The sequence below is a fragment of the Malaclemys terrapin genome, chromosome 23 (genome assembly GCF_027887155.1).
Source record: "Malaclemys terrapin pileata isolate rMalTer1 chromosome 23, rMalTer1.hap1, whole genome shotgun sequence".
In the NCBI taxonomy this organism is placed as follows: domain Eukaryota; kingdom Metazoa; phylum Chordata; order Testudines; family Emydidae; genus Malaclemys; species Malaclemys terrapin.
In genome coordinates, this window is record NC_071527.1 from 399,411 (window position 1) to 427,153 (window position 27,743).

Consider the following 27,743-nt stretch of genomic DNA (forward strand, 5'->3'; position numbering starts at 1 on the left):
GAAGTACTTGTGGCACCTTAGAGACTAACAAATTTATTTGAGCATAAGCTCCTGTTCTTTTTGCGGATACAGACTAACATGGCTGCTACTCTGAAACAAGCAGGGCTAGGAGATCAGAACTCCTGAGTTCTAGCCTGGCTCTGCCATTGGTATTCCTCCCCTTATCAGTCACCTCAACCCACCAAAATGAGATAAAGCTTGCTATAGTCCAGCCCAAATCTATATCAAGCTAATGTTTGCCTGAAAAGCACAGCTTTTCACCTTGTCATTCAGTCCCTTTCACTATATAACCTCTTGATTTCAGTATATAGAGCACATGAATTTTGCTCTGTAACACACATGGGCAGAAGATGCAATTGTTTCTGTTGCAGCCCCTTATTCAGCTAATAAGAGAAGGCCCAGGAGGATGGAGGGGCACATTCCTGAGCAGGAACAGAAATTCAGTGGAAGGATTGGAGTTCAACGGAAGTTGAGAATTCAGTGGAACTCCCTTAGGAGCCTTTGACACTCCCAGCCTCAACAGACTGGAACATAAACTGCAGTCTTACAGTAAAGGCACATGGCCATGAAATAAACACAAGAATATACTTTATTTGCTTTCTACATACATTTCTGTTGTGCATTAAACTGCATCTGGACTATCCTATATTTACATGGGTTTTTACTTGTGTCCATATGTTTTCCATCTAGGAAGGTTCTGGATTCTAAAAAAAAAAAAAGAAGACAGGCTTATTGTTACAAAATACTAATTATTTAATAGCTATGCAGAGCCCAGGCCTGCACACCTGCTGCATCTAAAGTCAATGAGATTGTATGTATATAAGAACTAGGGGCATTAGTGACTGATATCTACAAACAAAAGGACCAATCCTGCAAAGTGTTGATTGACTGCAACACGGACTGGTTTATTTGGGTGCTAAGAACACTCAACACCTTACAGAGTTAGGCCTTTAAATAGTATGGGATGGTCTAATGGTCACAGTGCAGGCCTGGACATTAGGAAATGGTGATGTCTAATCCTAGTGCTGACATCAACTCCCTTAGATACTTAGGGGTTGATTTTCAGAAATGCTGAGCACCTGCAGGTTCAGCTGGAGTTACGGGTGCTCAGCATTTCTGAAAATCAGGCTGTAACCTCTCTTGACTCTGTTTCTTCATTATTTTGATACCTTGACACTGTGGTAGGGGGTGTACTAGAAATTCATGAACAGATTCTGTGGATAAAGACAGATCTGTAAAACGGGGATAATACTTAACTGCCACACAGCGGGTGTGTGAGGATTAATAGGTTAATGTTTGCAAAGCACCTTAAAGATGAAAAGTGATAAGCCTTATTACATCTGGTGTGCACAGTAAATGAGAACATAGAACAGGATCCTGATCCCAGGCTGTAGCCATTAGGTACACAGCATCACTGAGGATATATCTACACAGCCTGTGGACTTGAGCCTCCCAGCCCAAGTCAACAGACATGGGCTAAAGGGGCTCACAATAGTGCTCTAAAAACAGCTGTGTAGTGAGTGCTTTGAAACTGTGGCTTGGGCAGGAGCTAAGGCTCTGAAGCCTAGGGCGAGTGAGTTTCAGAGCCTGAGCCACAACTTCAAAGTGCTGTTGTCTACGCAGCTTTTTTTTAGAGCGTTAGCATGAGACCCGGGCTGGGAGGCTCACTGCCATGGGCTGTAAAGACACACCTCGAATGTCACAGCAAATCAAGCTCTGAAAGGTATTTTAATCTCACAGAGCCAAATCTTAGTTTATTGTGAACAGTCCCTTATAACATGTGCTAACTATTTATACTAAACTATCTATTCAATCTTGTATTTAGCTAGCACACTCTTAGTACCTTTCCCAGACTTGAAGAAGAGCTCTGTGTAGCTTGAGAGCTTGTCTCTTTCATCAACAGAAGTTGGTCCAATAAAAGATATTACCTCACCAACCTGACAATCTAAGGTCACACTCAGTCAGAAATCTCCTGGGTGTCCACGGGATGCCATGACAGAGCCAGACGGTAACATTTCACGTGGTCTGCATATTTTGCTATCATTTCTTGTGCTGTTTTTATTCCACTTAAATTTGCTTCTCTCTCATTCTTATGCACATGTCTTAGAGACACTGGTCAGTGAAACTTGCACTGAACTGTGCCAGCTGGAGCCCACAGCCTGTGCAGGAACCTAATCTCTTAAATGGACTTCAATTACTCAACTCACTGTAACTCAGGTCCTGCCCCCACTGAGAATTTATGATAATTGCAGGCAATATTCACAGACAGGCCAAGCACAGAAGGACAGGAGAGAGAGAGTGTGTGTGTGTAAAGTAAAAAACACACTGAAATGCCTGAAATGCCTATTCAGCCTCCAGAGCTACAAATCTGCATCTTTCACCAACACAAAATCCACTGGATCCCAAATAACTCCTCAGTTCCTCCCAGTTTGCCCTTCAGCTTGTGGAATCCTTTCCTGCTCTACCACTATGTGAACATCTAACAGAGAAAAACCTCAGATTTCTTGCCCTGTAAAACCCACCTAAGAAGCACCACTTCCCTCTGCCCCTCCAGCTGGATATGCAGAATGTCAGTGAGATCTGAGCATAGGAGCTAGGAATGTCTGTTTTTCTATTGTGTTTGCTTCTTGCAGCTGGTAAGATTCATTCCCAGTCCCACCAGACTGATACTCTCATTACCCTCAGAAGGTTTATCCACAGTTTTGTAGTATGAGCATCAATATTGAAATAACTAGAATCAGGGCCGGCTCCAGGCACCAGCTTCTCAAGCAGGTGCTTGGGGCGGCGGCTCCAGAGAGGGGCAGCACGTCCAGGTATTCGGCAGCAATTCGGCGGACGGTCCCTCACTCCGCCTGGGAGCGAAGGACCTCCCGCCAAATTGCTGCCGCAGATTGCGATCACAGCTTTTTTTTTTTTTTTTTGGCTGCTTTAGGCGGCCAAAACCCTGGAGCCAGCCCTGACTAGAATGATGGATTCCAACACCAAAGAACTCTGCAGGCCCCTTCCAAGGCAGGCGACCTGGTTATCATACACTTTACAATGTGGGGAGCTTTCAGAGGAAGCCTTGAATCCATGGATACTGCCTGCTCTGCATGGACATTATAGATTCATAGATTCCAAGGCCAAAGGGACCATTTTGGTCATCTAGTCTGAACACAGGACAGAGAACTTCCCAAAAATAATTTCTACAGCATATCTCTTCGAAGAACATCTAGTCTTGATTCAAAAATTGTCAGTGATGGAGAATCCACCACAACCATTGGTAAAGTGTTCCAATGGTTAATTATTTTTGTCTGTTAAAAATGTACAGTTTATTTCCAGTCTGAATTTATCTAGCTTCAACTTCCAACCATTGGGGATCTTTTTATACATTTCTCTGATAGACTGTAGAGCCCATTATTAAATATTTGTTCCCCAGGTAGGTACTTATAGACTGTGATCAAGTCTCCTCTTAACCTTCTCTTTGTTAAGCTAAATAGATTGAGCTCCTGCAGTCTATCACTATAAAGAACTCTTGTGACACTTCTCTAAACCCACTCCAATTTATCAACATCCTCTTGTATTGCTGGCACCAGAACTGAACACAGTATTCCAGCAGTGGTCACACCAGTGCCATATGTAGAGGCAAAATAACCTGAGTAGTATCAGGGCCTTACCGTCAATCAAACCCTAACCCCGCCCTTGACCCCCTTAAGCCCCACCCCTCAACCCCCTTGGTCCCTCCCACCTGTCACCAGAAGTCCCACCCCGTGGGGGTATTACTTCCGGGGCGGGGGTGACCTGTCCGGAAGCAAGGTGTGTCATGTGACCCTTCTAAGAACTCCCCCCCACCCACCCTCTACCAATCAGGAGGGGTTTTGTGCTGAAAGGACCTCCCCGAGAGGAGATTTTGACCAATCAGGGTAACTTCCGGGGCGGGGGTGACCCGTCCGGAAGTGGGTCGTGTGACCCCTCTAAGAACTCCCCCCACCACCCTCTACCAATCAGGAGGGGTTTTGTGCCAAAAGGACCGCCCTGAGAGGAGATTTTGACCAATCAGGGTGACTTCCAGGTTGGGGTGACCCCTCCGGAAGTGAGTCATGTGACCCCACTAAGAATTCCTCCCAAGGGCCTCCACCAATCAGAGTGCAGCACCATTACCCCATAAGTCCCAGCACCAGACAGAGGAGGCGGCCATCTCTTACCAAGGACGCGTGTTTTCAAAATCGCGGAAAGGCTGCTGAGAGGAAACATGGACTCCTTCACCACCCCCATGAGAACTTCGGACTTTGTTTTAGCCCCGAGGTTCTTTGACCATCCGCGGAGAAAGCGCTACATCAGCTACAGTTCCAAGGAGGAGGAGGGAGCGACCGAGGGGAGCCCTTTGGCCCAGCCGTTGCTGGATACGCTGGAACCCGACCCCAAAACCCTAGTGAGAAACCCCGATGAGAGTGGCGGTCTCTCTTTGTCCACCCCCTCAGAGGTGGAAGGCGATTGCAGCTCGGGGGAGTCACCGGCAGACAAGGCGAACGGAAAAGACGGCGCTGAGGTAAATGAATGATTAAGAAGCGGCGGTCGAGGAGGGGTGGGTAATGGGTTAGGAACCTGGGGGTTGCGTAAATTAAAAAACAAGCAGTGAGGGGTGCTTACACGTTTTCTTTTCTGAAAATTTCTCAACAGCTCGACGATGCCTTTCTAGAGGACTCGGACAGTGTTGCATCAAGCAGCGAAGATGAACTGGCCCCACCATGTTTTTGCTCAACGCCAATACAAGTTGTTGATGAGGAGTTTAGGAGGCAGCTTGGCATAGAACTTTGTAAAACAGGCCGGTGGAAAACTGAGTGGAGAAGGTGTCGTCGCTGTAATTGAGCACCGATTCTATAAAGGCCCTGTAAGGGTAACAGTTATTGCTTTGGCTTATGAGGCGGTCTCCCAGCATGACATCCAACTGACTGAAAATAGAGGCCACGGGATAATTCACCAGGCCCACTTCGGCGTCCATGGTGAGTTCAGTTCCGTCTCCTTTTACAATCTTGCAACACGGATACAGCAGCGTGTTGTTTAAATCCATATAATCTATGCCATTCCCTGCTATAAAAAAGTCAATGGGGGCAGACTCCATAATGGCCGATAGAGGCAGCACCTCGATGTAGATGCTTTTCTCGATGCTGGTCTGCGTAGGGGCTATTTGAAACAAGTCTAGTTCGGATTTGGTGCACTCTTCAGACCTGCAGTGAACAAAAGCCATGTTGATTAAAATATGTCTCTTTTACCAGGCAGAGCGCATCTCCTCTTTCACCCAGGCTTCCTCTTGGACTTTTGCTTATGGCTGGCCCGGCGCGTCAAAGCCTTTCTTTTAAAGGGTTTCAGGGGACCTGTACGTTGAGTATTTCTCTTTCTCTTCCTCCTTTTAATGTACATCAGCCCCGATCCTTCCTGTGAAGCTGTATTCCCCACCTTCTCCAGAACAGCACGGGAGACATGACCTACCACATCTTTAGCTATGTTTTGAGCGGCGTTTTTTACATGGGGTTTAATAATCTCTATTCCCCTCCTCAAAAGCGGTACGGCTTTTCGAAAGAGGCTACGAAATATTCCATCCACACCCGCCCCGTACATCATGGGGGCCTCATGATATCCAGGAAGGGCGTATCCACCCCGGGCTTTGTAATAGTTCCTGTAGATGGTGGGGTCGTCATAATTTTTTGGGATCGCCATAATAGGGTTTTGCTTTTTTAGAAACCTCGCTCTCTCCACGGCCGCAGATGCAGCTTGACGATCACCTTGCCGAAGCGAAATGAGACATGTCTGTTCTGATCTGTCTTTATTTCAATGGTGATGGTGTCGATGTGGTGTTTACTGACAGGGACGTAATGAGGTTTGTCATAGGTGATGGTAACAAACTCATTATTCCTTCCTCGGACAGGGACGCAGCGTAACAGGGGAACAGAAAAGTCCCCCACAAACTGGTGTTCTACAATATCCGTGTATAGATACAAGAAGTTAAAACCTCCTGTGATGTCTGCCGAGAAGGGGAATTTTTGAAAGTTGCGTTTGTGGCCCAAACCCAGAATGTTAGCTAGCTCCCCGTCAGTAGAAAACACATACATAAAATCGGTAGATTTAAGTCTCACTTTTCTACCCACAGGATCGTAGTTCATGACCACCTCAGGCGGTCCAGGATGACGAGCCACATTGCTGTTCATATGCTCCAGTAATTCGGGTATGGTCGAGTAATACCCTCGTCGTAGGATGAAATTCCACGTTGTAGCTCCAAAGGTGATTTCGAAAGGGGTGTCTTCATTGATGGTATTCCAGCTGTGCGGGTATTGTATTTCCGCTAACCCCACCTCCCAGGCACCGGGAGATCCAAGGGCTTAATTAGCCGTATTGTAAAGTCTGAGATGGTGGTTTTGGGAAAAACCGCAGAGCTGGTATTGCTGGGCAAAGTAATGTAAAACCCACTGTCGCTCATTTTTTCTCTCTCTCTGTCTTTGCAGAAGGAATCTTTTTTTGTTCTTGTCTAGATGTCACAGAGTTGAGAAGCTTCCACCCAGCTGTTAAACTTATCGGGCCACCCCAACCATTTCACCAGTAGCTGCTTTTTTCTCCCTTTTCCTTTCTCTGCTAGAACTTTTTCAATCCTGTAAATCCTGTCTCGTTTGGGGTTTACTTTTTGTAATTCTTCAGGGTAAAAAGATCCAGTAACTGCCTCACCCTCGTAATCTTTTAAGCGGTATACAGGTCTCTGGCCCCTGGTTAAGGCTTCATCCACTATGAATATCTCATCGGTAAACGTCTGTTCATAACCTTTTTCAAAAGAGCCTTTGGTTTTAGATAGTATCACGTGGTCACCTTTTCTAAAAGGGGCAACAACCGGTTTTATTTTAAAACCATCTCCGTAAACCGTTTTCCATACCTTCAGAGAATTTGAAGGGTTAACATCAATGGGTCTGGTACGTATAGTTCTGTGAAAGCTCTGGTTGTAACTCTTTATAAAGTCAGGTAAGACGTCAATGTAGCAAAAGGTGTTATGGGCTGTAAAATATCTCCACATCCTAGTTTTTAAAGTTCTGTTAAATCGCTCCACAACCCCTGCTTTGACTTCATTATTGGTAACAAAATGGTGAACTCCATACCGCTTTAACAATCCACTTAAAGGTTTGTTTAAAAATTCTTTCCCCCGATCGGTTTGTAATTTTTGAGGCACGCGACCTTCACTGAAAATAGCTTTAAAGGCCTTGGATACCTCACCACTCGTCTTGTCTTTTAGGCCTAAGGCCCAGGCATATTTGGATAGAATGTTTATCACTGTTAAGATGTACTTAAAACCGCTGTTGTGTTTGGAGAACCGGTGCATATCCACCAAATCAGCCTGCCACTGCGCATCCACATCTGAAACAATGGTCTTGTTTCTTTTAAAACGTATTCGAGCTGGTTTGTGTAAAGTGTAAGCATCCTGGTCTGAAAGCCATGCTGTTACCTGTCTTCTGTTTAAAGTTTTACTATGCTTTCTGGCCGCTTGAAAAAGAGGGTTGACCTCGCTGAAGCTCCCAACTTCCCCGGGGGCGTAATATATTTTCTTTAACAGAGCCGTCTGTGTAGACATGACTGTTACTGGTACCGTCTTTTACTACCACGAGTATGAAAGGGACACATTCATATTGACACATTTAAATAAGTTTTATTAATCGCCTAGTTTAACATGACCTTTTACAGTCACCTGTAAAAATGGATGCCATGACCCCTACCATAAGGGAGTCTCAGATGGTTCATTCTTCCATTTTGTCCTTTTCGGCTTGAGATCTGTGTCTCAGACATGAGCAAAAACAGCTGACGCACGATATGTTTACTCCCACAGGGCTTCCGAAGTGTAAGTTCTTAAAGGCCTCTAAAAAGGCATCGTCGACCTGTTGAGAGATTTTCAGAAAAGAAACCGTATAAGCACCCCCACTGCTTGTTTTTTTTTAATTTACACCATCCCCAGTTCCTACCTCATTACCCACCCCTCCTCGACCGCCGCTGCTTAATCATTCATTTTACCTGAGCTCCGTCTTTTCCGTTTGCTTTATCCGCCAGTGCCTCCTCCGAGCCGCGATCGCCTTCCACCTCTGAGGGGGTGGACAAAGAGAGGCCGTCACGCTCATCGGGCTGCCTCACAAGGGTTTCGGGGTCAGGTTCCGACGTATCCATCAACGGCTCGGTCAAAGGGTCCTCCTCGGAACCGTTACTGATGTAGCGCTTTCTCCACACAAGTCCAAAGGTGGTCGGGCCTAAAACAAAGTCTGACGTTCTCACGGGGTTGGTGAAGGAGTCCATGTTTCCTCTCAGCAGCCTTTCCGCGATTTCGAAAACACATTACCTTGGTAAGAGATGGCCGCCTCCTCTGTCTGGCGCTGGGACTTATGGGGCTGCACTCTGATTGGCGGAGGCCCTTGGGAGGAGTTCTTAGTGGGGTCACATGACTCACTTCCGGAAGGGTCACCCCAACCTGGAAGTCACCCTGGTCAAAATCTCCTCTCGGGGCGGTCCTTTCGGGACGAAACCCCTTGGTAGAGGGTGGGGGGGAGTTCTTAGAGGGGCCACATGACACACCTTGCTTCCGGTCAGGTGGCACCTTGACCCCGGAAGTAATACCCCCACAGGGTGGGACTTCCGGTGACAGGTGGGAGGGACCAAGGGGTCAAGTGGCGGGGCTTAAGGGGTCAAGGGGAGGGGTTAGGGTTTGATTGACGGTAGGGCCCTTATACTACTAACCTGTTTACTGCCACTTGAGGGTCCCCTGGTTATGCACCCAATGAGCACATTAGCTCTTTTGGCCACAGTGTCGCACTAGAAGCTCATGTTCAGCTGATTATCTCCACTACAAACCCCAAATCTTTTTCAGAGTCACTGCTTCTCAGGATAGAGTCCTTCATCCTGTAAGTATGGCCTACATTTTTTGTTCCTACATGTATACATTTACATTGGATTCTTCGACCATGGGATGGCGTTCCAGGAAGGAGTGCTAGGCAGAGACGGGCTCCACCTAATGAAGAGAGGTGGGTAGTGATCAACGGCTCCATGTCTAGTTGGCAGCCAGTTTCAAGCGGAGTGCCCCAAGGGTCGGTCCTGGGGCCAGTTTTGTTTAATATCTTTATTAATGATCTGGAGGATGGTGTGGACTGCACTCTCAGCAAGTTTGCAGATGACACTAAACTAGGAGGCGTGGTAGATACACTAGACGGTAGGGATCGGATACAGAGGGACCTAGTCAAATTAGAGGATTGGGCAAAAAAAACCTTCTGAGGTTCAACAAGGACAAGTGCAGAGTCCTGCACTTAGGACGGAAGAATCCCATGCACTGCTACAGACTAGGGACCGAATGGCTAGGTAGCAGTTCTGCAGAAAAGGACCTAGGGGTCACAGTGGATGAGAAGCTGGATATGAGTCAACAGTGTGCTCTTGTTGCCAAGAAGGCTAACGGCATTTTGGGCTGTATAAGTGGGGGCATTGCCAGCAGATCGAGGAACGTGATCGTTCCCCTTTATTCGACATTGGTGAGGCCTCATCTGGAATACTGTGTCCAGTTTTGGGCCCCACACTACAAGAAGGATGTGGAAAAATTGGAAAGAGTCCAGTGGAGGGCAACAAAAATGATTAGGGGTCTGGAGCACATGACTTATGAGGAGAAGCTGAGGGAACTGGGATTGTTTAGTCTCCAAAAGAGAAGAATGAGGGGGGATTTGATAGCAGCCTTCAACTACCTGAAGGGGGGTTCCAAAAAGGATGGAGCTCGGCTGTTCTCAGTGGTGGCAGATGACAGAACAAGGAACAATGGTCTCAAGTTGCAGTGGGGGAGGTCCAGGTTGGATATTAGGAAACACTATTTCACTAGGAGGGTGGTGAAGCACTGGAATGGGTTACCTAGGGAGGTGGTGGAGTCTCCTCCCTTGGAGGTTTTTAAGGCCCGGCTTGACAAAGCCCTGGCTGGGATGATTTAGTTGAGACTTGGTCCTGCTTTGAGCAGGGGGTTGGACTAGATGACCTCTTGAGGTCCCTTCCAACCCTGATATTCTATGATTCTATGATTTAGCCATATTAAAAGGCATATTGTTTGCTTGAGCCCAGCTTGATCACTCTATATCAGTGACCTGTCCCCTTCATTATTTACCACTCCCCCAATTTGATGTCATCTGCAAACTTTATCAGTGATGATTTAATGTTTTCTTTCAGGTTATTGATACAAATGTTAAATGGAGTAGGGCCAAGAAGATCTTGGCACTTTTCACAAGAGTCAGGGTTTCCCAAACATTTCCCAAGCCCCACACTTGATGCTGTACAGCCTGACTGCTGCCCTCCACCCCAAAGGTGACTGGATTCTATGGGTACTGTGGCCGTACGGTTTGTAAACAATGTTTGGATAAAAGGCACTCGGTGAATGTTGGAGAAGGTGAGCCCAGTTCTGCTGTTTTCTTCCAGAGATACTTTCCACTCAACTCCCTTGCATCCTTGAATCATCAGATCAGTTTAAATGAGTAAATGTAATGAGATTCCATGCATGTGTGTGTAGCAATTAAACAAGGTTAAAGGTTGGGGATACAAATTCAATGCAGGCAGTGTCATTCTGAACACAAGGATGCTTTAAGCTTTGTGTGACTAAACAGTGACACCTACAGGCCACTCATGAAGGGAGACAGGAAGGGAGATTAACTCAACTCTCTAGCCCAGACAAAGGTAGCAGCAATGTGACCACAAATCATGAGAGATAATGGTCACGTTTTCACCCCATATCATCTGCTGCTTTGGCCCTGGATTCAACGAGCATCTCTACTTCTCTGTGAGCGGGGAAAGTTTTTTTTTTATCATATTCCTACCTAGCCTTAGGGGTTTGCCCTGTGGTCTTTGGCTTGCTATGGGGAGGGGCAGAATTGCCATGGTAGCCAAAGTGACATTGATCAGGACAGAAGGAGGCAGAGAGGCTAGGTTGGCTGTAGAGGAGACAGTTCTGAAGCCCAAAGCCCCACAACTCTCTGGATTTGCATGAGCATAGCTGGTCATTTTAATCCATGCAAACTTTTTAGATCTTGAGGGTCATGGGGAACAAATGGCTTGCCTTTCTCAGCTAAAAAAATGTGGCAATTCATCACATTTTGGGGTGCTCCTCCCCCATTCACAGGAATGAGTCTTGTCCCCTGCTCAGGTAGCTTTGAGCACAACCAGCAGGAGCCAGGACCAGCAGCATGTGAACCTGCAGCAACAGGCTGTACAGAAGTTCTAAGAAGTTCCTGGAAGAAGGAAACATCAGCACTCTGCCAAAGCTTTTGGCAGGGGGGAGAAACACACACACCGAGCTGGCAGGGCACAGCAACATCTGGCTGTGGGGGAACACAAGCAGTGTGGTGTGGACGAGAGGTGGATACACAGGCCATGTGGTGGGGAGCTAGCTGGGCTGTTATTAATATGTAATGCTAAGGTAATTTTGTTAGCTCAGTGTGCACCCATTACTCCTGGTTACTCTGATAGGTGTATCCATGTGCAAGTATCAAGGGAACTCTTACATCTCTAATGTTGTGTCTGAAAATAATATTTTGGCCTTCTTCTTGGCTTCCACTCATAGCACATTTGCATCTTGCCTCCCTCCTCTCCCCCAAAGGCCCTCTCTCACCTTCCTTTGCCTACCCCCTGCTCAAATGCAGCTCTTTCTGCAGCATAAAACCAAGGAGACCGAGTGGCTTCAGTCAAAAAAGAAATCCCCTTCAGCATGCAGAGAGGTGTAGGAAGGTCTAATGGTTAGAGCACCTGGATGGGCATCACAAGAGCTGGGTTCTATTTCAGGCTCTGATACTGACTTGCTTTTCCCTCTGTGCCTCATTTTCCCCATCTGTAAAATGGGAATACAGATGTTTCCCTAACTCACCCGGAAGTTTAACTCATTAATATTTGCAAAGCTTGGTGAGGTCTTTGGAAAGAGGGAATTAGAGATTGACACAGTCATATTATTATAACATGGTTCGTCCTGCAGACTGAAGTAAATTAAAATGTAAGGCTGCTTACCGTGTCTGTAGAGACTTAAGGGGTTTGCTCCTAACTGAGCTCACGTCCAGTTCCAGAAATCTAGGGATATCTGGGAAACCAGCCTGGGACCAGAGCAGGGACACATGGGGTTTTGGAACGATAGGAAAACTGTGAGAGATGACATCGGTCCTCCATACTGACTCTATCTGGTCACAAACCTGCTCACTGCAGGAGCACAAAAACACAGTCATTTGGAAGCAATAAAAACTACTCAGCTACAAACCTATTAACACAGTAATGTGATGGGCCAAGCCAACGGGCTCCTGACTCAACCCAGAACGTACAAACAAGTGCTAAAGCTAAGCATTTAAACCCATATTTAAGCACCGACATAAGTGGCCCAGTGTTCTGAGCACTTCAGTGGGAGATGGAAGTGAGAAGTGCCTCTCCGGATTAGACTCCAAAGGGAGTTTGCTTGAGTCAATGACAGGACTTGGCTCAGTAGCAATTGAGGGTGCTCAGCAGGATTGGGCTTCAACTGGTGGTTGACTGCCCTGGAGACTGAAGTCCTCTGCGTAGCCACAGAGCAAGTACAGAGAGGAAGGGAAAAGCTGAAACAGCCAAGATGGGAACACAGGGTATGTCTTACTCTGGCTGGAGGTCTTGAAAGAGGGAAGACAGTGAAAAGGGGGAGAGGCCAAGTGGAATGCTGGGGCTCTTGGAGTTTGATTCTGGTAGAAGTTGAGCACCCTCAAAAGTCAGTGAGAGTTGTAGGTGCTCAGCCTCTTAGAGGAAGCAACCAGCACCTTACAGGATCACCATAAGGAGGACCTGAGCATCAGACCACAATTTGGGGCTGTAGCAAGGCAGGGTGTGTTAATAAGGGCTGCGTGGAACATTTTCAGACCCCCATATACCTGACTCCAGCTGGATACATAAAGTCTCTGACTTTCTTCACACTTGCCAGGGGGCTTGGATAGCCAGGGGATTTGGATCTGGCATGGGCTGAGGACGGGAACTCCTTCATTTCATCCACTGCTTTGATCACGAGTGGGGATGGGCTGTTGAGGTGGAGTTCAGAGCTCAGGCGGAGCTAATGGAACAACAAAGAAAAGGAGCTGTCCTCCTGCTGCCAGTGCTTCCCCTCTCCCTTCTCTCACTCACATTCAAAAATAACCTGACTGAAATCAAAAGGGGCTACAGGGATAAAACTGGGTTAGGGGAGAGGAGAATCAGGTCCAATTAATCTGTACACTGGTAATAATAATAAATAATAATAATAATATCTAAATCCTCTGCCAGTAGGAGTTTGTCTGAGTAAGAGCATAAGGATTGGAGTTCGTAATCATTAGTAAAAGAATAGTAGAGATATTATAGTAATTATAGGCAAGTGCCAAAGAGACAGTCCCTGCCCCAGAGAGCTCACAATCTAGCTATTAGGATGCAACAGGTGGACACAGCAGACAAATGGGGTGGGGAGCAGATTTGATGGGACGAGGGAACAATAAAACAAAGGTTAGCATAAAATAAAAGCAGAAGCCTTAGTTCGCCACTTGCCAAACCAATGCCAGGTGACAGTGATATTTAGGCATCATGGCAGAGGTAGGTTTTATGGAGGGATTTAAAAGAGGAGAAGGTGGCACTTTAAATTTTTTTTACAGGGATTTATTAATTATTTCTAATCCCAGAAAGCTGCCAAGCACCCACAACTCCTGTTGGCTTTTCTGGAGGCTACAGGCAGTTAGCATGCTACTCAGTATCAGGCATAGTAACATTTTGCCTTTCTCCAGCTCCTTTCAATTGAAGGCAAAGTATTTATCTGGCCTCCATTACCATAGTACCTGAGCACCTAATAATCTTTAATGTATTCGTCCTCTGAGCACCCCTGTAGGATAGTTATTATCCTGTTTGCAAATGGGTATCTGAGGCACAGCGATGCTAAGTGACTTGCCCAAGGTCACCCAGGAAGTCTGTGGCTGAGCAGGGACTTGAACCAAGTCTGAAACTGGTACCCTAATCTCCGGACCAGCCCTCTCCTTTGCAACCACAATTGATCCTCAACACCTTTCCCACTCCCTGGAAGACTAGGATTCAAGAATAGATGGGAAATATCAGTAAAGGTGACATCCACTCTTGTGCAGACAGTCAGAGCAAGGCTGATGCATTGCTTAAGTCCCACTTATGCCCTTTGGGCCTTTGGCATAGGCCTTGTGCTGGCATTTCTGCACAGGGGAAATTTCACCCTAGCCCCTTAAACACTGTTTTTCTGTCTTGTTATCCCATTGGATATTTCTAATTTTAGAAACAAAAGTGACCAATAAAAACCAAGGGCCACACTCTTCTCTTGGTTATGCCAGTCATGTCAGCAGGATCATCTGTGGGAACCAAGAAGAGAACTTCGCCCCGAAAGCTCACCTGGGCAAACAAGGAAATCATCTTGCCAAGGCAGTGTCGACGTGCCTGCTCTGCTGTTTTCTGTTTGGCCACCCAGCACTGTAGCACCTTTTTCCGGTAAGCATCCACCCTCTCCACATATGTATACAAGTTCCGGACCTCAGCACCATCATTTACAGCTCTGGCAGCTTCCAATCTGGACATTAAGGTTTGTCTTGGAATAGAAAGAAAAGGAATTAAATTATGAGAAATGTTTCTTCTCCACAATAGAACCTATTTACATAGTTTGATGTGTGTTGTGTTAGCAGGGGAGTGGGGAAGGATATGCAAACTGAGGGGTGCTTTGGATGTAAGGTTCTGTCTAGCCATACATCCAGCCATCTCAGTTTTTCTAATGCCCTATTATCTTAATTTCTAGATGTTGAAGTACCTCGTTTGCATCTCTTTTAATTAGAGATGGTCCAGACCACAACCCTGTATCCAAGACTTTTGACCTTTGGGGTGTTTGAAATCCAAACCCAAGGGCTGTGGCTTGAGTTCATCACTACCTTTTTTCCAAAATTCACGGTTTGGGGTGGGATGAATGGTTCTGGCTTTGACCCATCGGTAATTTTGAGGCCAGGTTTTTCTGTCAGATCTGTACAAAGGATCTCAGCCCTGATATTTCGGAGAATGGAAACCCCACTCAGATCACTAGGTGATGAGACCATATGTAGTTTCCTTTGTGCTGCTTTGAGCCTTTATCTTCCAACCCTCCAAAAAAAATAAATAAATAAAGTTGATAAGCTAATTTGATTGATTTTGGGACAAATCACAAGAAGCACCAACCACCCAGAACTACCACAGAAGTAAAGGAAATGGTCTGTCTATTGCTGAGCTAGGGCCAAATCCCGAGAGATGCTGAGCACACTTTGCACAATCCTGTTCTGACTGAGATCAGTGAGAGTTTGACCACTGAGCTCAATAGAAGCAGACTTTAATGAGTGCTACACATGCTCAGCACCAGTCAAGATCTGATCCACTGGACCCCATCCTGGCTGCCCTGAGGAACTGCCGAACAAAGAGGCTGCAAAGCAGCTGTCCTTTGGAGAATACCCTGGTGCAAGACGTTATTTGAGCCCTTTCACAAAAGCCCCAGGTGGAGGGATATTCCAGGGTGTGTTTGTGTGTGTGGCATGTCATGGAAGGGAGGGGGCATGAACTAGGTGAGTCTGCACCTTACTTATTCCCCAGCTGCCACAAGGCCTGTGGTCTGAGTAAGGCCTTAGTAAGGACCTCAGGATTTGTCCCATTGGCTTCAACAGGAATTTTGCCTGTGTAAAGACTGAGCAAAGTCTTGCTCTCATTGAACTCAATGGACAGGCTCACATTGGCTTTGATGGCAGCAGAACAGGTCCTTAGCAAGGATTTGGCCCCACATGGATAACAGTAGACTGCATATGTTGGTACCTGACATGCTGGAGGTGGCAGAAGGAGATGTATTTGTGGAAGAGGAGAGCCAGCCTCTCAACATCAGTGTGCAGGGTCTCAGTGATAACCTCCTTCGCCTGCATGTGCAGGTGTGGGGGTAGTCTGCACTTTTGGGTCGCCTGCCCCAGCAGCACCAAGTTCTCCCTCTGAGCCTCCACATCCACCCAGTACCGCTTCTCTGACATGCTGGAGGGCACCAAGCTCTTCCCTTTGGTCTTCTGAGCCAGCGTCGGGAGCCAGCTAGTCTCCTCAGTAGACTGAGCTTGAGAGTGCAGGGATACTTTGCTCTGAGTGGGAACCATTTGCTGGGTAGAAGGCTTGAAATATTCATACAGTAGCACCTCTTCCTTTGCAATGTCTCTCCTTGGCCTGAGTGGGATCTGTTTCGTCAAGTGTTCCAGGGTCCCAGGCTCTCTGCTCCGGGGAACTGTTTTAGGCCTTGGGATCAGGTACTGCTCCTGCTGCATCTGTTTTTGCAGCAGCTCTTGCTGTTCATGCAACTGCTGTAGCTGCTCCTGCCACTGCTGCTGCCAGTGCTTCTCCTGCTCCTGCTGCTTCACCTCCTGCTGCTGCCACTGCCTCAGCTGAAGGTCATGTTCCTCCTGCTCCTGCTGCCACAACTGACGCTGCTTCTCATGCTCCTCCACCTGCTGCTGCCAGTGCTTCTCCTGCTCCTGCTGCTTCACCTCCTGCTGCTGCCACTGCCTCAGCTGAAGGTCATGTTCCTCCTGCTCCTGCTGCCACAACTGCAGCTGCTCCTCATGCTCCTCCACCTGCTGCTGCCAGTGCCTTGCCTGCTGCTCATGCTCTTGCTCCTCCTGCTGCCATAATTTCAGATGCTCCTCCTGCTGCTCCCGCTGCTGCTGCTGCTCCCTCTCATGCTGCTGCCACAGCCTCTGCTGCTCCTCCTCCTGCTGCCGCCACAGCCTCTGCTGCTCCTCCTGCTGCTGCCGCCACAGCCTCTGCTGCTCCTCCTGCTCCTCCTCCTGCTGCCGCCACAGCCTCTGCTGCTCCTCCTGCTCCTCCTCCTGCTGCCGCCACAGCCTCTGCTGCTCCTCCTGCTTTTCCTGCTGCTCTTCCTGCCACTGCTGATAGAGCCTCTGCTGCTGCTCCAGCTGCTGCTGCCTCAGTCTCTGCTCCTCTGCTTGTTCCTCCAGCTGCTTCTTCCACTGCGTTTGCTCCTCTTCCTGCCCCTCCTGCAGTGGCTCCTGCTGTGGCTGCAGCTCCTCAAACTGATGTTCTTCCTGCTGCTCCACCTCTACCTTCTCCTTTACCCCTTGCAGCTGCTGCTGGAGCTGCTCCTCAGGCTGTGGTGACGGCCATTGCATCTGATACTGCTGCTCCTTCTGTATCTCCTTAAACCATTCCTCTTCCTTCTCCTGCCATTGCTCCTGCTGTTGTCGCTGCCATTGCTGCTGCCATTGCTTGGGAAATGGAAAATGTGCTGAGATATTAGGTTCCTTCAACAGGGCTGCAGGGAGTCCCCATTGTGAGATCCCAGGAACTTTGGACTCCAAAAAGGAACTGTCAGGGTCACTCAACTGGATGGAGGGACCAGGAACTTCTTTCCCTGGAATGAACATTCCAGGAAGAGCCTCCAAGGGTGGCTTTGCCTCCTCCTCACGATCTTCAGTCAGCTCCAGGCTCCTTGGAAGCTTCTGCTCCTCTAAGCTTCTAGAATATTTTATCTTCATTTTTGAGAAGAATTCTTCCAGTTTCCTCTCCAAGGCCATGTAGAGCCTTTGGGCTTCTGGGTCCTTGGGCAGCATCCTCTCTGCTTGTCTCTTCCCAGGAGAGGGACATTTCCATAGTTTCTCCGTCTTCTCCTCCAGATAAGCCAGGATAGCTGAATTAAACCCATACAGTGCAGTGGATGGGTCCAGCATGCTTCTGCTGATAGGGCTCTGAGATATTTTTGTATGTGTCTCCTCAGTGTCCAGGCTTTCCTTCCTCTTCCTCTGCTTTCCTTTCCTAGAGACCCCTTGGCATGGGAACTCTGTTGGGGATGGGAGACTTTCAATTTCTTCTTCACTGTCAGCCTTGAGCTCATGATCATCTGGCAGGATCTCATGCCACTCACGAGTGACATCTTCAACAACTTCCTGGGTTCCACCCAGGAGGTTCACATCCCATTTGTCAGCAGCCTCTGTTTGCTCACTGTCCAGAGGTTGTTCATGCCATCTTCCAGCCAGGTCTCCTGAAGTCTCTTCTTGTTTTTCCACTGGGATGACTGCATCCCATTTGACAACAGTGTCTTGAGTTCTCTCTACTGGGGCTTTCTGTGCCTTCTGTTTGTCACTGGTGTCTTCACCTCTCTCTGTCGAGACTTTCAGTGCTGGCTTTTTATCTAGAAGCTTTGCATCCTGTTTGTCACTGGTGCCTTCACCTCTCTCTATTGAGGCTTTCAGTGCTGGCTTTTTATCTAGAAGCTTTGCATCCTGTTTGTCACCGGTGTCTTCTGTTCTCTCTACCAATGGTCTCTGAAGCAGCTTTTTATCTGGTACCTTTGCCTCCCTTTTCCCACTGGGGGATTTAGCAAGGGCTGCCTGGGATTTTTCAGCTGACAGCTTCGCATCCTTTTCCCTACTCAGATGTTTATCATCTTCCTGGGATTTCCTTTCATAAGAAGCCCTGACCCCAAATTTCATGTCTCTTAAAGACGGTTCTGTCTTTACTGCTGCTTTTTCCTTCACCTTGTGCAGTTCTTTTTGCATTGCCTCATTTGCTATGAAAAGCATCTTGTATTTGTGTTCAGTGCTTTGGACTTGAGCCTCCAAAGATGCCTTTTTCTCATTAAGCACCTGTACTTCCTTTTGAAGGTTCACATACTGAACTTCCTGCTTCCTGGACTCCTGGGATGCTAAGGTATCATACTTTGCTTGCAGGCCACGGGACTGTTTGGTTAGCAGAGTGAAGGCTTTGGTGAGATTCGCCACCATTGTCACTATATATTTAACAACAACAACTTCTGCTTTGTTGAACAGTGTTGACCCTACAAATTCCTGTAACATGGTAAGGAGCTCAGAAGTCCTGGAGAAAGTTACAGATTCATCTTCTAGCATTTGTTCAGGGCTCAAGGGCTGAGCTTCCTGAGGTTTCTGTGCAACTTTTTCTCGCCATGCTCTCCACATGCCAGTTTTGGGAACAACTGGGAAAGTTAGACACACAAAGAAAAAGAATTAGGGTCTATAATGAAATGAAGGATGGTCCTATGGTTAAGGTTCTGGGACAAAACTCAGAAGATCTGGGTCCAATGTATGGCTCTGCCTCAAACTCTCTGTGCGACATTAGGCTAGATTCTTCACTGCTCAGTCCCCCATATTTAAAATGGGGATAATAATCTTTTCTGTATTTGTTAGTCTCTAAGGTGCCACAAGTACTCCTGTTCTTCTTCCTGTCTACTTAGTTTGCCTCTGACTGGGAAAACACTTCGGGGTGCTCTCAATAAAGCATATTGAAATGCCTCATGCTTGAAGGTCACTTTTGAAAATCTGGCTGCATATGCATCAAACCTTTGTTCCTCCAAATTAATCAGAAATATTATTTTTTCCCTCTTTTCTTATTCCAAAATATTTGAAACACATACTTGATTTCCCCCTCTTTTTCCTTCTGTGTTCCACAAGAGGTGTGCAGAGATCGATTAGCTGCATTATACACCCTTCTGTATAATCAAGGGAAGTCAGCAGCTTGGTCTCCATATCACTGACCCACTGGACAGTGGGGGTGTCTCCTACTTGTTCTTTGCCTTCTGACAACATTTCACCTTGAAAAGAGCCAAAGCAAAAAGGGGAATGAAGCTCACATTAATTACCTTCCAGCAGAAAATCAAACCCTTATTAAATGACACAAAAGATCTCAGCCTGATGGTTAGCAATTTATATGTGACATGTCTACAGTCAGGTGTGAGATGGAGTCTTAGGGCGTTCAGTAAGGGCCTCTGAGAGGGCTAAGGAGGTGGGCAAGTGGGTGTCTCCCCTTGTTGGTGAGAAGGAAGTGGGGATCATGTTTGGGGACAGTGTGTGTGACAGCTATTAAAAACTAATATAACACATCTTAGATCCTTCAGTGGAGACCATGAGGGCAAATCACCTGATTCCTGGTATTCTAAAGGTTAGATTCAAGATGGTCCTGTAAATCAGACTCCCCCACTATATACCTGCAGGGTTTGAGCAGAGATGGGTGTGACAATTGGAGTCCAGACACCCCATGGGGAGAACAAGAAGTTTAACCCCCCAAAATAAGCATTTAAATCAACTGACTGTATACTGTCATTGTACTATAAAAATATACCAAGTAAGGTTTTGATAAAGCTTGTAATGTTCTGAATTTGATGGTCATTATGAGATATGTATATAGACCATGATTATTAATATAAGTATGTGTATACACAGAAAATTGTAAATTGGAACTGTGGGGCAACTTTAGCATGGCCTCAAAACAGGGCGATGAAGCAATCAGGCAGGGATAGGCTACCTCCCAAGCCAGTTGCTTACATTATACCAGCTTCAAGTACCTATCCGTTGTTCAGCCCAGGAAAGGATAATGGTAGACCATTAAACTTAATGGAAAGATATTGAGACAACTGGGAATTTCCCTAGTCTGAATAACCAGGAATCACCATAATCTGAGACCTGGTCTACACTAGGAGGTTATGTCGAATTTAGCAGTGTTAATTCGAATTAACCCTGCACCCGTCCACACAACGAAGCTATTTATTTCGACACAGACATCTCTTTAAATCGATTTCTGTACTCCTCCCTGACGAGGGGAGTAGCGCTAAATTCGACATACCCATGTCGAATTAGGGTAGGTGTGGATGGAATTTGACGCTAATAGCTCCGGAAGCTATCCCACCTCTGGACAGCAGTCCGAGCTCGGATGCTCTGACCAGCCACCAGCCACACAGGAAAAGACCCGGGAAAATTTGAATTCCTTTTCCGGTCTGGCCAGTTTGAATCTCATTTCCTGTTTGGACATCGTGGCGAGCTCAGCAGCACTGGCAACGATGCAGAGCTCTCCAGCAGAGGTGACCATGCAATCGCAGAATAGAAAGAGGGCCCCAGCATGGACTGATCGGGAAGTCTTGGATCTGATCGCTGTGTGGGGCGATGAGTCCATGCTTTCGGAGCTGCGATCGAAAAAACGGAATGCGAAGATCTACGAGAAGATTTCAAAAGCCATGACGGAGAGAGGATACAGCCGGGATGCAATGCAGTACCGCGTGAAAATCAAGGAGCTGAGACAAGGTTACCAGAAGACCAAAGCGTCAAACGTACGCTCCAGATCCCAGCCCCAGACATGCCGTTTCTACGAGGCACTGCATTTCATTCTAGGTGCGGCCGCCACCACTACCCCACCACTGTCCGTGGACTCTGACGATGGGGTATTGTTGATGGCCGCTTCCTCGGAGATGTTCGCAGATGGGGAAGATGAGGAAGGAGATGAGGAGGACGAGGCAGTCGACAGCGCTTTCAAAGCTCATTTCCCCGACAGCCAGGATCTCTTCATCACCCTCACGGAGACCCCCTACCAACCCTTCCAAGGCGGTAACCCAGACTGTGAATCAGGGGAAGGATCAGTAGGTAAGTGTTTTAAACATTTATTTTGAACAGAATAGGAATGGTATCTTAACAATGGATTTTTCATGATTAGTTTGCCCTAGGCGCTTTAGTTTTTAGTCCTTGCCAGTGCAGCTACTGGAAAATTCTGTCAATATGTCCGGGGATAGAGCAGAAATCCTCCTGGGACATCTCCACAAAGCTCTCCTGGAGGTATTGTGAAAGCCTTTGCATCAGGTTCCTGGGGAGAGCGGCCTTATTGCACCCTCCATGGTAGGAAACTTTTCCGCGCCAGGCTAGCAGCAAGTACTCCAGGATCATTGCCTCGCAATGCATGGTGGCATACGGCCCTGGTGTTTGCTGGCATTCATGCAGCATGCGGTCTTTCTCTGTCTCCGAAATCCTCATCAGAGTGATATCACTCATGGTGACCTGCTTTGAATTAGGGGAATGTTAGTATTGGGATTGATTGCCTGTTCCTTTACATATCTGTAACCGGCGGTTTACAGCCACGTGGTGGAGGCGGGACAGGGGCAGCATGCAGGGATCTTTCTCGGAGACAGCCGCGAGGGGGGTGGGACAGGGGCAGAGTTCATGCTATCCGGATTGCCGGCAGCAGGAACTGGCCAACGCTAGGAGCATTGCTTGGAATGTGAAAGGAGGGCACTGCTATAAATTAAGCTTTAAGCAGCCAAAAGTCTACGTCTTACCATGTCTGCCTGCTAGCCGAATTCCGTTGTCCGGCCCCGCTTGTGTGATCTGTACAGCAAGACCCCAGGCACTCAATGGGAAGGCCGAAAATTCGACCTTGTACTGAGTGCGCATGTGATAGGTACTGTGCATGGTCTTGTTCACAGAGAAAGACTATTAATTGTTTGCAAAACTGTATCTTTGTGAGGAATTCACTCCCTTTTTCCCATCCCACAGCTGCGAGTGTCTCCCGAGCTACCCCGGCATCCCGCTCCCAGAGGCTGGCACAGATCAGACGACGAAAGAAAAGGACACGGGACGAGATGTTCTCAGAACTTATGGGCTGCTCCCGAGCCGAGGCGGCACAGCAGACCCAGTGGAGGGAGAACATGTCGCAATAGCAGTGATCACACAGCGAACGGGAGGACAGGTGGTGGCAGGAAGACCAGCAGGCGACTTAACCGCTGCTTGGACTAATGAGGGAGCAAACGGACACGCTCCGGCGCCTTGTAGATGTTCTGCAGGACCAGAGGCAGGAGGACAGAGCCCCGCTGCATTCTATCTCTAATCGCCCTCCCCCGCCACAAAGTCCCATCCCCGCCTCCCCCAAAGTCCCAAGAAGGAGGGGCGGCAGGGGCCGTGAAAACAGTCACTCCACCCCTGCAGACTGCTCAAGTAGCAGAAGGCTCTCATTCCCAAAGATCTGATAAGTCCTTTCCTTCACTCCAAAAGCACCTCACCCAAGCCCCCGTCCCAGTGTCATCCCCTAACTGTGTAGTTGTTAATAAAAAATACGTTTCTGTTAATTACTGTTTCCGTCATATTCTTTTAGAGGAGACTGTGTTTGAAGAGGGGGAAGGGGGTTGGTAATTGGAGAGGACAGTCACCTTTACCAGGGTACAGACACAGGGGCAGGTTCGGCAGAAGGTCACACACACATTGCAGTCACTAGGCACCCTGGTCAGTCTGGGAGGTGGTTTTCATGTTCTGTGTGGGGGGGCTATGTGAGTTTGTGGCGGGGGAGGGCGGTTACAGATCTTATGCAGCGGTCCTTAGCCTGGATGACAGAGCCATGCAACAGGGGATCTGTAACCGCCTTCCCCCGCCACAAAGTCACATAGCCTCCACACACAGAGTCCCGAAAAGGAGGGGTGGCAGGCTCCGTTGAAACAACCAGTCCACCACTGCGGACCGCTCTAGGAGCAGGAGCCTGTCATTCCTCGAGTTTAGAAGCGTCCTTTCCATCACTACACCCGCTCCCCACCAGTCTGCGTCCCAGTTTCAACACTTTACCACGAAATCCTTAATAAAGAAAACGGTGTTAATGAACAAAGTTTCATTTATTTTATTTTTAAAGGTGTGTTGGAAGGGGGGGAAGAGGGTTGGTAACTGGAGAGGATAGTCAACATTAACTGGGTAAAGAAACGGGGGCAGGTTCAGCTTCTGTTTAGACAAAATTAATAGTCACAGGTTACCCTGTTCACTCTGGAACCTAGCTTTCAAAGCTTCCCGGACGCACAGCGCGTCCCGCTGGGCTCTTCTAATCGCCCGGCTGTCTGGCTGGGCGTAATCAGCAGCCAGGCGATTTGCCTCAACCTCTCACCCCGCCATAAACGTCTCCCCCTTGCTCTCACAGAGATTGTGGAGCATACAGCAAGCTGCAATAACAATGGGGATATTGGTTTCGCTGAGATCAGAGCGAGTCAGTAAGCTTCTTCATCTCCCCTTCAGACGTCTAAAAGCACACTCCACTACCATTCTGCACTTGCTCAGCCAGTAGTTGAAGAGTTCTTTTTCACTGTCCAGGGCGCCTGTATAGGGCTTCATGAGCCAGGGCATTAGCGGGTAGGCTGGGTCCCCGAGGATCACTATAGGCATCTCCACATCCCCAGTAGTTATTTTGTGGTCCGGGAAGTAAATACCTTCCTGCAGCTGTCTAAACAGACCAGAGTTCCTGAAAACACGAGCGTCATGAACCTTGCCCGGCCATCCGACGTTGATGTTGATAAAACGTCCCCTATGGTCCACCAGTGCTTGCAGTACCATTGAAAAGTATCCCTTTCGGTTAATGTACTGGCTGGCCTGGTGGTCCGGTCCCAGGATAGGGATGTGAGTTCCATCTATAGCCCCACCGCAGTTTGGGAATCCCACCGCAGTGAAGCCATCTATGATCACCTGCACGTTACCCAGGGTCACTACCTTTGAGAGCAGTAGATCAACAATTGCGTTGGCTACTTGCATCACAGCAATCCCCACGGTAGATTTGCCCACTCCAAAGTGATTCGCCTCTGACCGATAGCTGTCCGGCGTTGCAAGCTTCCAGAGGGCTATGGCCACTCGCTTCTGGACAGTCAGGGCTGCTCGCATCCGGATGTCCTTGCACTTCAGGGCAGGGGACAGCAACTCACAAAGTTCCAGGAAAGTTCCCTTGCGCATCCTAAAGTTTCGCAGCCACTGTGATTCATCCCAGACCTGCAGCACTATGCGGTCCCACCAGTCCGTGCTTTTTATCCAGGCCCAGAATCGCCATTCCACAGCATCAACATGACCCATTGCCACCATGATGTTCATGGCACGGGGTCCCGTGCTTTGTGAGAGGTCTGTGCCCCTCTCAGACTTAATGTCCTCACCGCGCTGCCGTAGCCTCCTTGCCCGATTTGTCAGCATCTGCCTCTGAAAAAGGTGGATGATAAGGTGCGAGATGTTGACAACGGCCATAACTGCAGCGATGATCGCAGCGGGCTCCATGCTCGCAGGGCTGTGGCGTCCGCGCTGTCAATCACCAGAAAAGTGTGCGAACTGATTGCCCGCCGGCGCTTTCACAGAGGGAGGGCGGGAGTGAGGGCTGAATGACGACAGTTACCCAAAACCACCCTCGACACATTTTTTGCTCCAGCAGGCATTGGGGGCTCGACCCAGAATTCCAATGGGCAGCGGGGACTGTGGGAACTGTGGGATAGCTGCCCACAGTACACTGCTTCCAATGTCGACGCTTGCCCCGTTAGTGTGGACTCACAAAGTCGAATTACTGTCCTTAGTGTGGATACACACGTTTGACTTTGTAATATCGGTTCCACAAATTCGCTTTAAGTAAAATCGAACTACTCTCGTAGTGTAGACATACTCTGAGAGGGGGGGGAAAAAAAAGGATCAATATATATATTTTTTTTTGAAAGGAGCCTTGAAGCTGAAGTTTTCATCCAGAAACTGAGGGACCGCCTCTAAGTGAGAAGTTGTCTGTGAAACACTGGATCCCCCAACAGTTAGGAGGCATGCTGGGAAACTGTTTAAAGGCAATAGGTAACTTGTATTAGAAAAAAGATTTTAACTAATATAGAAGACATCTGAAGCTGTGTCTTTATGTTTATTTACTGTGTAACTTGTATATGTTTGCTCTCTCTTACTATTTCATCTTTGAATCTGTGGTTTTTCTATTAAATAAACAATGTGTTTGTTTTTACCCAAGCAGTTCTCGGGTGTGCAAACTGTGAGGAGTGTGTGTGGCAAAGTGAGATGATAATTGGGAGTCTAGTTTCATGCCTTTGGGGGTCATGAACTAGAGGGGAAAAATTAGACTGTCTGGGGAAAGGATGGATTTGGGGAAACACAGGCCTGTAAGAACTGTTGGTGTTACTCTGGAAGGAGGAGGCCAGAGAAAGCCAGGGTAAGACCTTGTGCTTGTGAGCAAGCTACTGGTGTCTGGGATCTGAGCCATAGCAGCACAGCATTAAATCACCCCAAGGTTATAACGGAAGGTGGTGACCGAACCCCTTACCAGCCTGGGTGATCACCCAAACATCACAATGGGATCAAACTATGAAGTTGGAATCCAGCTCAAAACTTCCCCAAAGTTCAGAGGCTTTTGGATCCAGGTTTTTGACTGACCCCATGATAGAGATATAGGGGCCAGGTGGAGAGCATGGTTCCAGACATCCTAAAGTTTAGGGCTATGGCTCTAGAGCTGCCTGTACCCTGGAGCATCCCAGAGGCCATCTGTCTCCATTAACTTACCCCATTCTTTTAACGATTCCAGAACGAACTTTAAATCTTTCCCTTGAGCTGTGCTGGCTTTGAGCAAGATGGCTACTTTGTCCAGTAGAAGTGCCCTCCGTTTCCTCTCAGCCCAAGTGCCAGAGAGGAAGAACTGTTCTTCTATCTCTGGGTCCATCACTTCGTCCCCTTTGAAGCGGTCACATACCCGGTTCACATTGTCCAGAATTACAAACAGTTGCTTAAAAACCTCCTAAAGAGACAGGATGGGGCCTTAATAATACTGTTTCTAGAACACCCTGCATGCAGGGAGCTCAAGCCCAGGTAAGTAAATCCACTGGACTGGGACTCAGGAGAGCTAGGTTTCATTCTGCCACAGACTCCTTGTGTGACCTTGGGCAAGTCACTTAAATTTCTATGTGAGATAATACTTCCTTTCTCCCACCTTTTGTTTGACTTCTCTATTCAGACTGTAAACTTAGAGGCAGGAGCTGCCTCTCATTATGTGCTGCCTAGTACAATGAGGCTCTGATCTCAGTTAGGAGATCTGGGTGCTATAGTAACATATAACAGGGGATGAGCTAGGAATAGAACCTAGCTAGGGTGGGTCTCAGCACTGCAAATGGGAGTGCTTAACACTTCTCAGGATCATGTCCCTTTATTTCAAAGTGCCAAATATCAGGAAGCAAATATTCTGCTCCTCAAATGGCTAATAAAACCAACTGGCAGTGGACATGAGCTGTTCACTAAAAATGGAAACAACTCAAGATCCCTAATGGTAATGGGAATAAAATCTGAGACCTCCACCTATCTCTGATGCCTCTCCTACAAAGGGATAGTCTCCCTTGCATCCTACTCACAGGAGGCATTCAGCAGCCCCAAAGATCAGGTGCTCAGTGTCAACATGTACCTTCCTGGCTCTGTTGAGCTGGGCAGCATCAATTTTCTCCAATATGTTCTTCACTGAGGGGGGGATTTCAGTGAGAGGACTGATAGTGAGTTCCAATTTAGAAGTTGCAGCTTCAGGCTCAGGTTCTGAGTTTGTTTCAGATTCATATGAGCTTCCTGATGATGATGATGAAGATGATGATTCCTGCACTACCATGTTTAGGACCTGGTAGTTTTCCTGCACTAAGAATAAACTTCTGACAATTTCAAACTGAATCACAGGGTAAGCCTGTTTAGTTTCCTCGTTCTAGAGGTGTAGTTGGAGGTCCAGTTAATCTGGCTGTTAGCAGAGGGGCAAATGGACATGTCACCAAGAGATGAGAATATTCTATTTGTCTGGGTGATGTCATAATAACCTTTCCTCTGGTTCTCTTCTGATATCATCAGGCACAGTGAATGGAATGTACATAGATAAGACACCTACCAAACAGGATTTACTAATGAAATAACCCCTAGGGAGATTTCAACAGGAGCGCTTAACAAGAAGGTTCTAGAACAGTTATATCCTAGAACAGTTATATCCCAGTCAGCTTTCTGGTAGAAGGTGACATTGCTGGCTGTACTACAAAAGTTCAGAGCCGCAGTTGTCCAATAATCTTTCTATCATTTATGTACTGCAAGCACAAGTAGTCCTCAGCAGGACACATGTGAGTGTTTGCAGGGACAAGAGTCTAGTGGTGCTGGACATTTTAAAAATAGAATTGCTTGTCAGAGTAA

The 27,743-nt window shown here is 47.6% G+C and overlaps 1 protein-coding gene across 2 annotated transcripts in view; it reads right to left on the minus strand.

Moving 5' to 3' along the window:
• Positions 1 to 598: 598 nt before the first annotated feature.
• The window catches only part of FAM186A (family with sequence similarity 186 member A), a 29,977-nt gene continuing 2,832 nt past the window's right edge, over positions 599 to 27,743 (minus strand). The window contains exons 2-7 of one of the 2 annotated variants that reach the window (XM_054012529.1): positions 19,427 to 19,603; positions 15,820 to 18,988; positions 14,392 to 14,584; positions 12,894 to 13,069; positions 12,016 to 12,201; positions 599 to 704 (exon numbers count right to left, since the gene is read on the minus strand). In XM_054012529.1, the coding sequence (XP_053868504.1) occupies positions 662 to 704; positions 12,016 to 12,201; positions 12,894 to 13,069; positions 14,392 to 14,584; positions 15,820 to 18,988; positions 19,427 to 19,603 (3,944 nt within the window). In that variant the 3' untranslated portion in view covers positions 599 to 661. Of the gene's footprint in view, positions 705 to 12,015; positions 12,202 to 12,893; positions 13,070 to 14,391; positions 14,585 to 15,819; positions 18,989 to 19,426; positions 19,604 to 27,743 lie in introns of those variants that run through there. The other variant, XM_054012530.1, reaches the window with a different exon arrangement.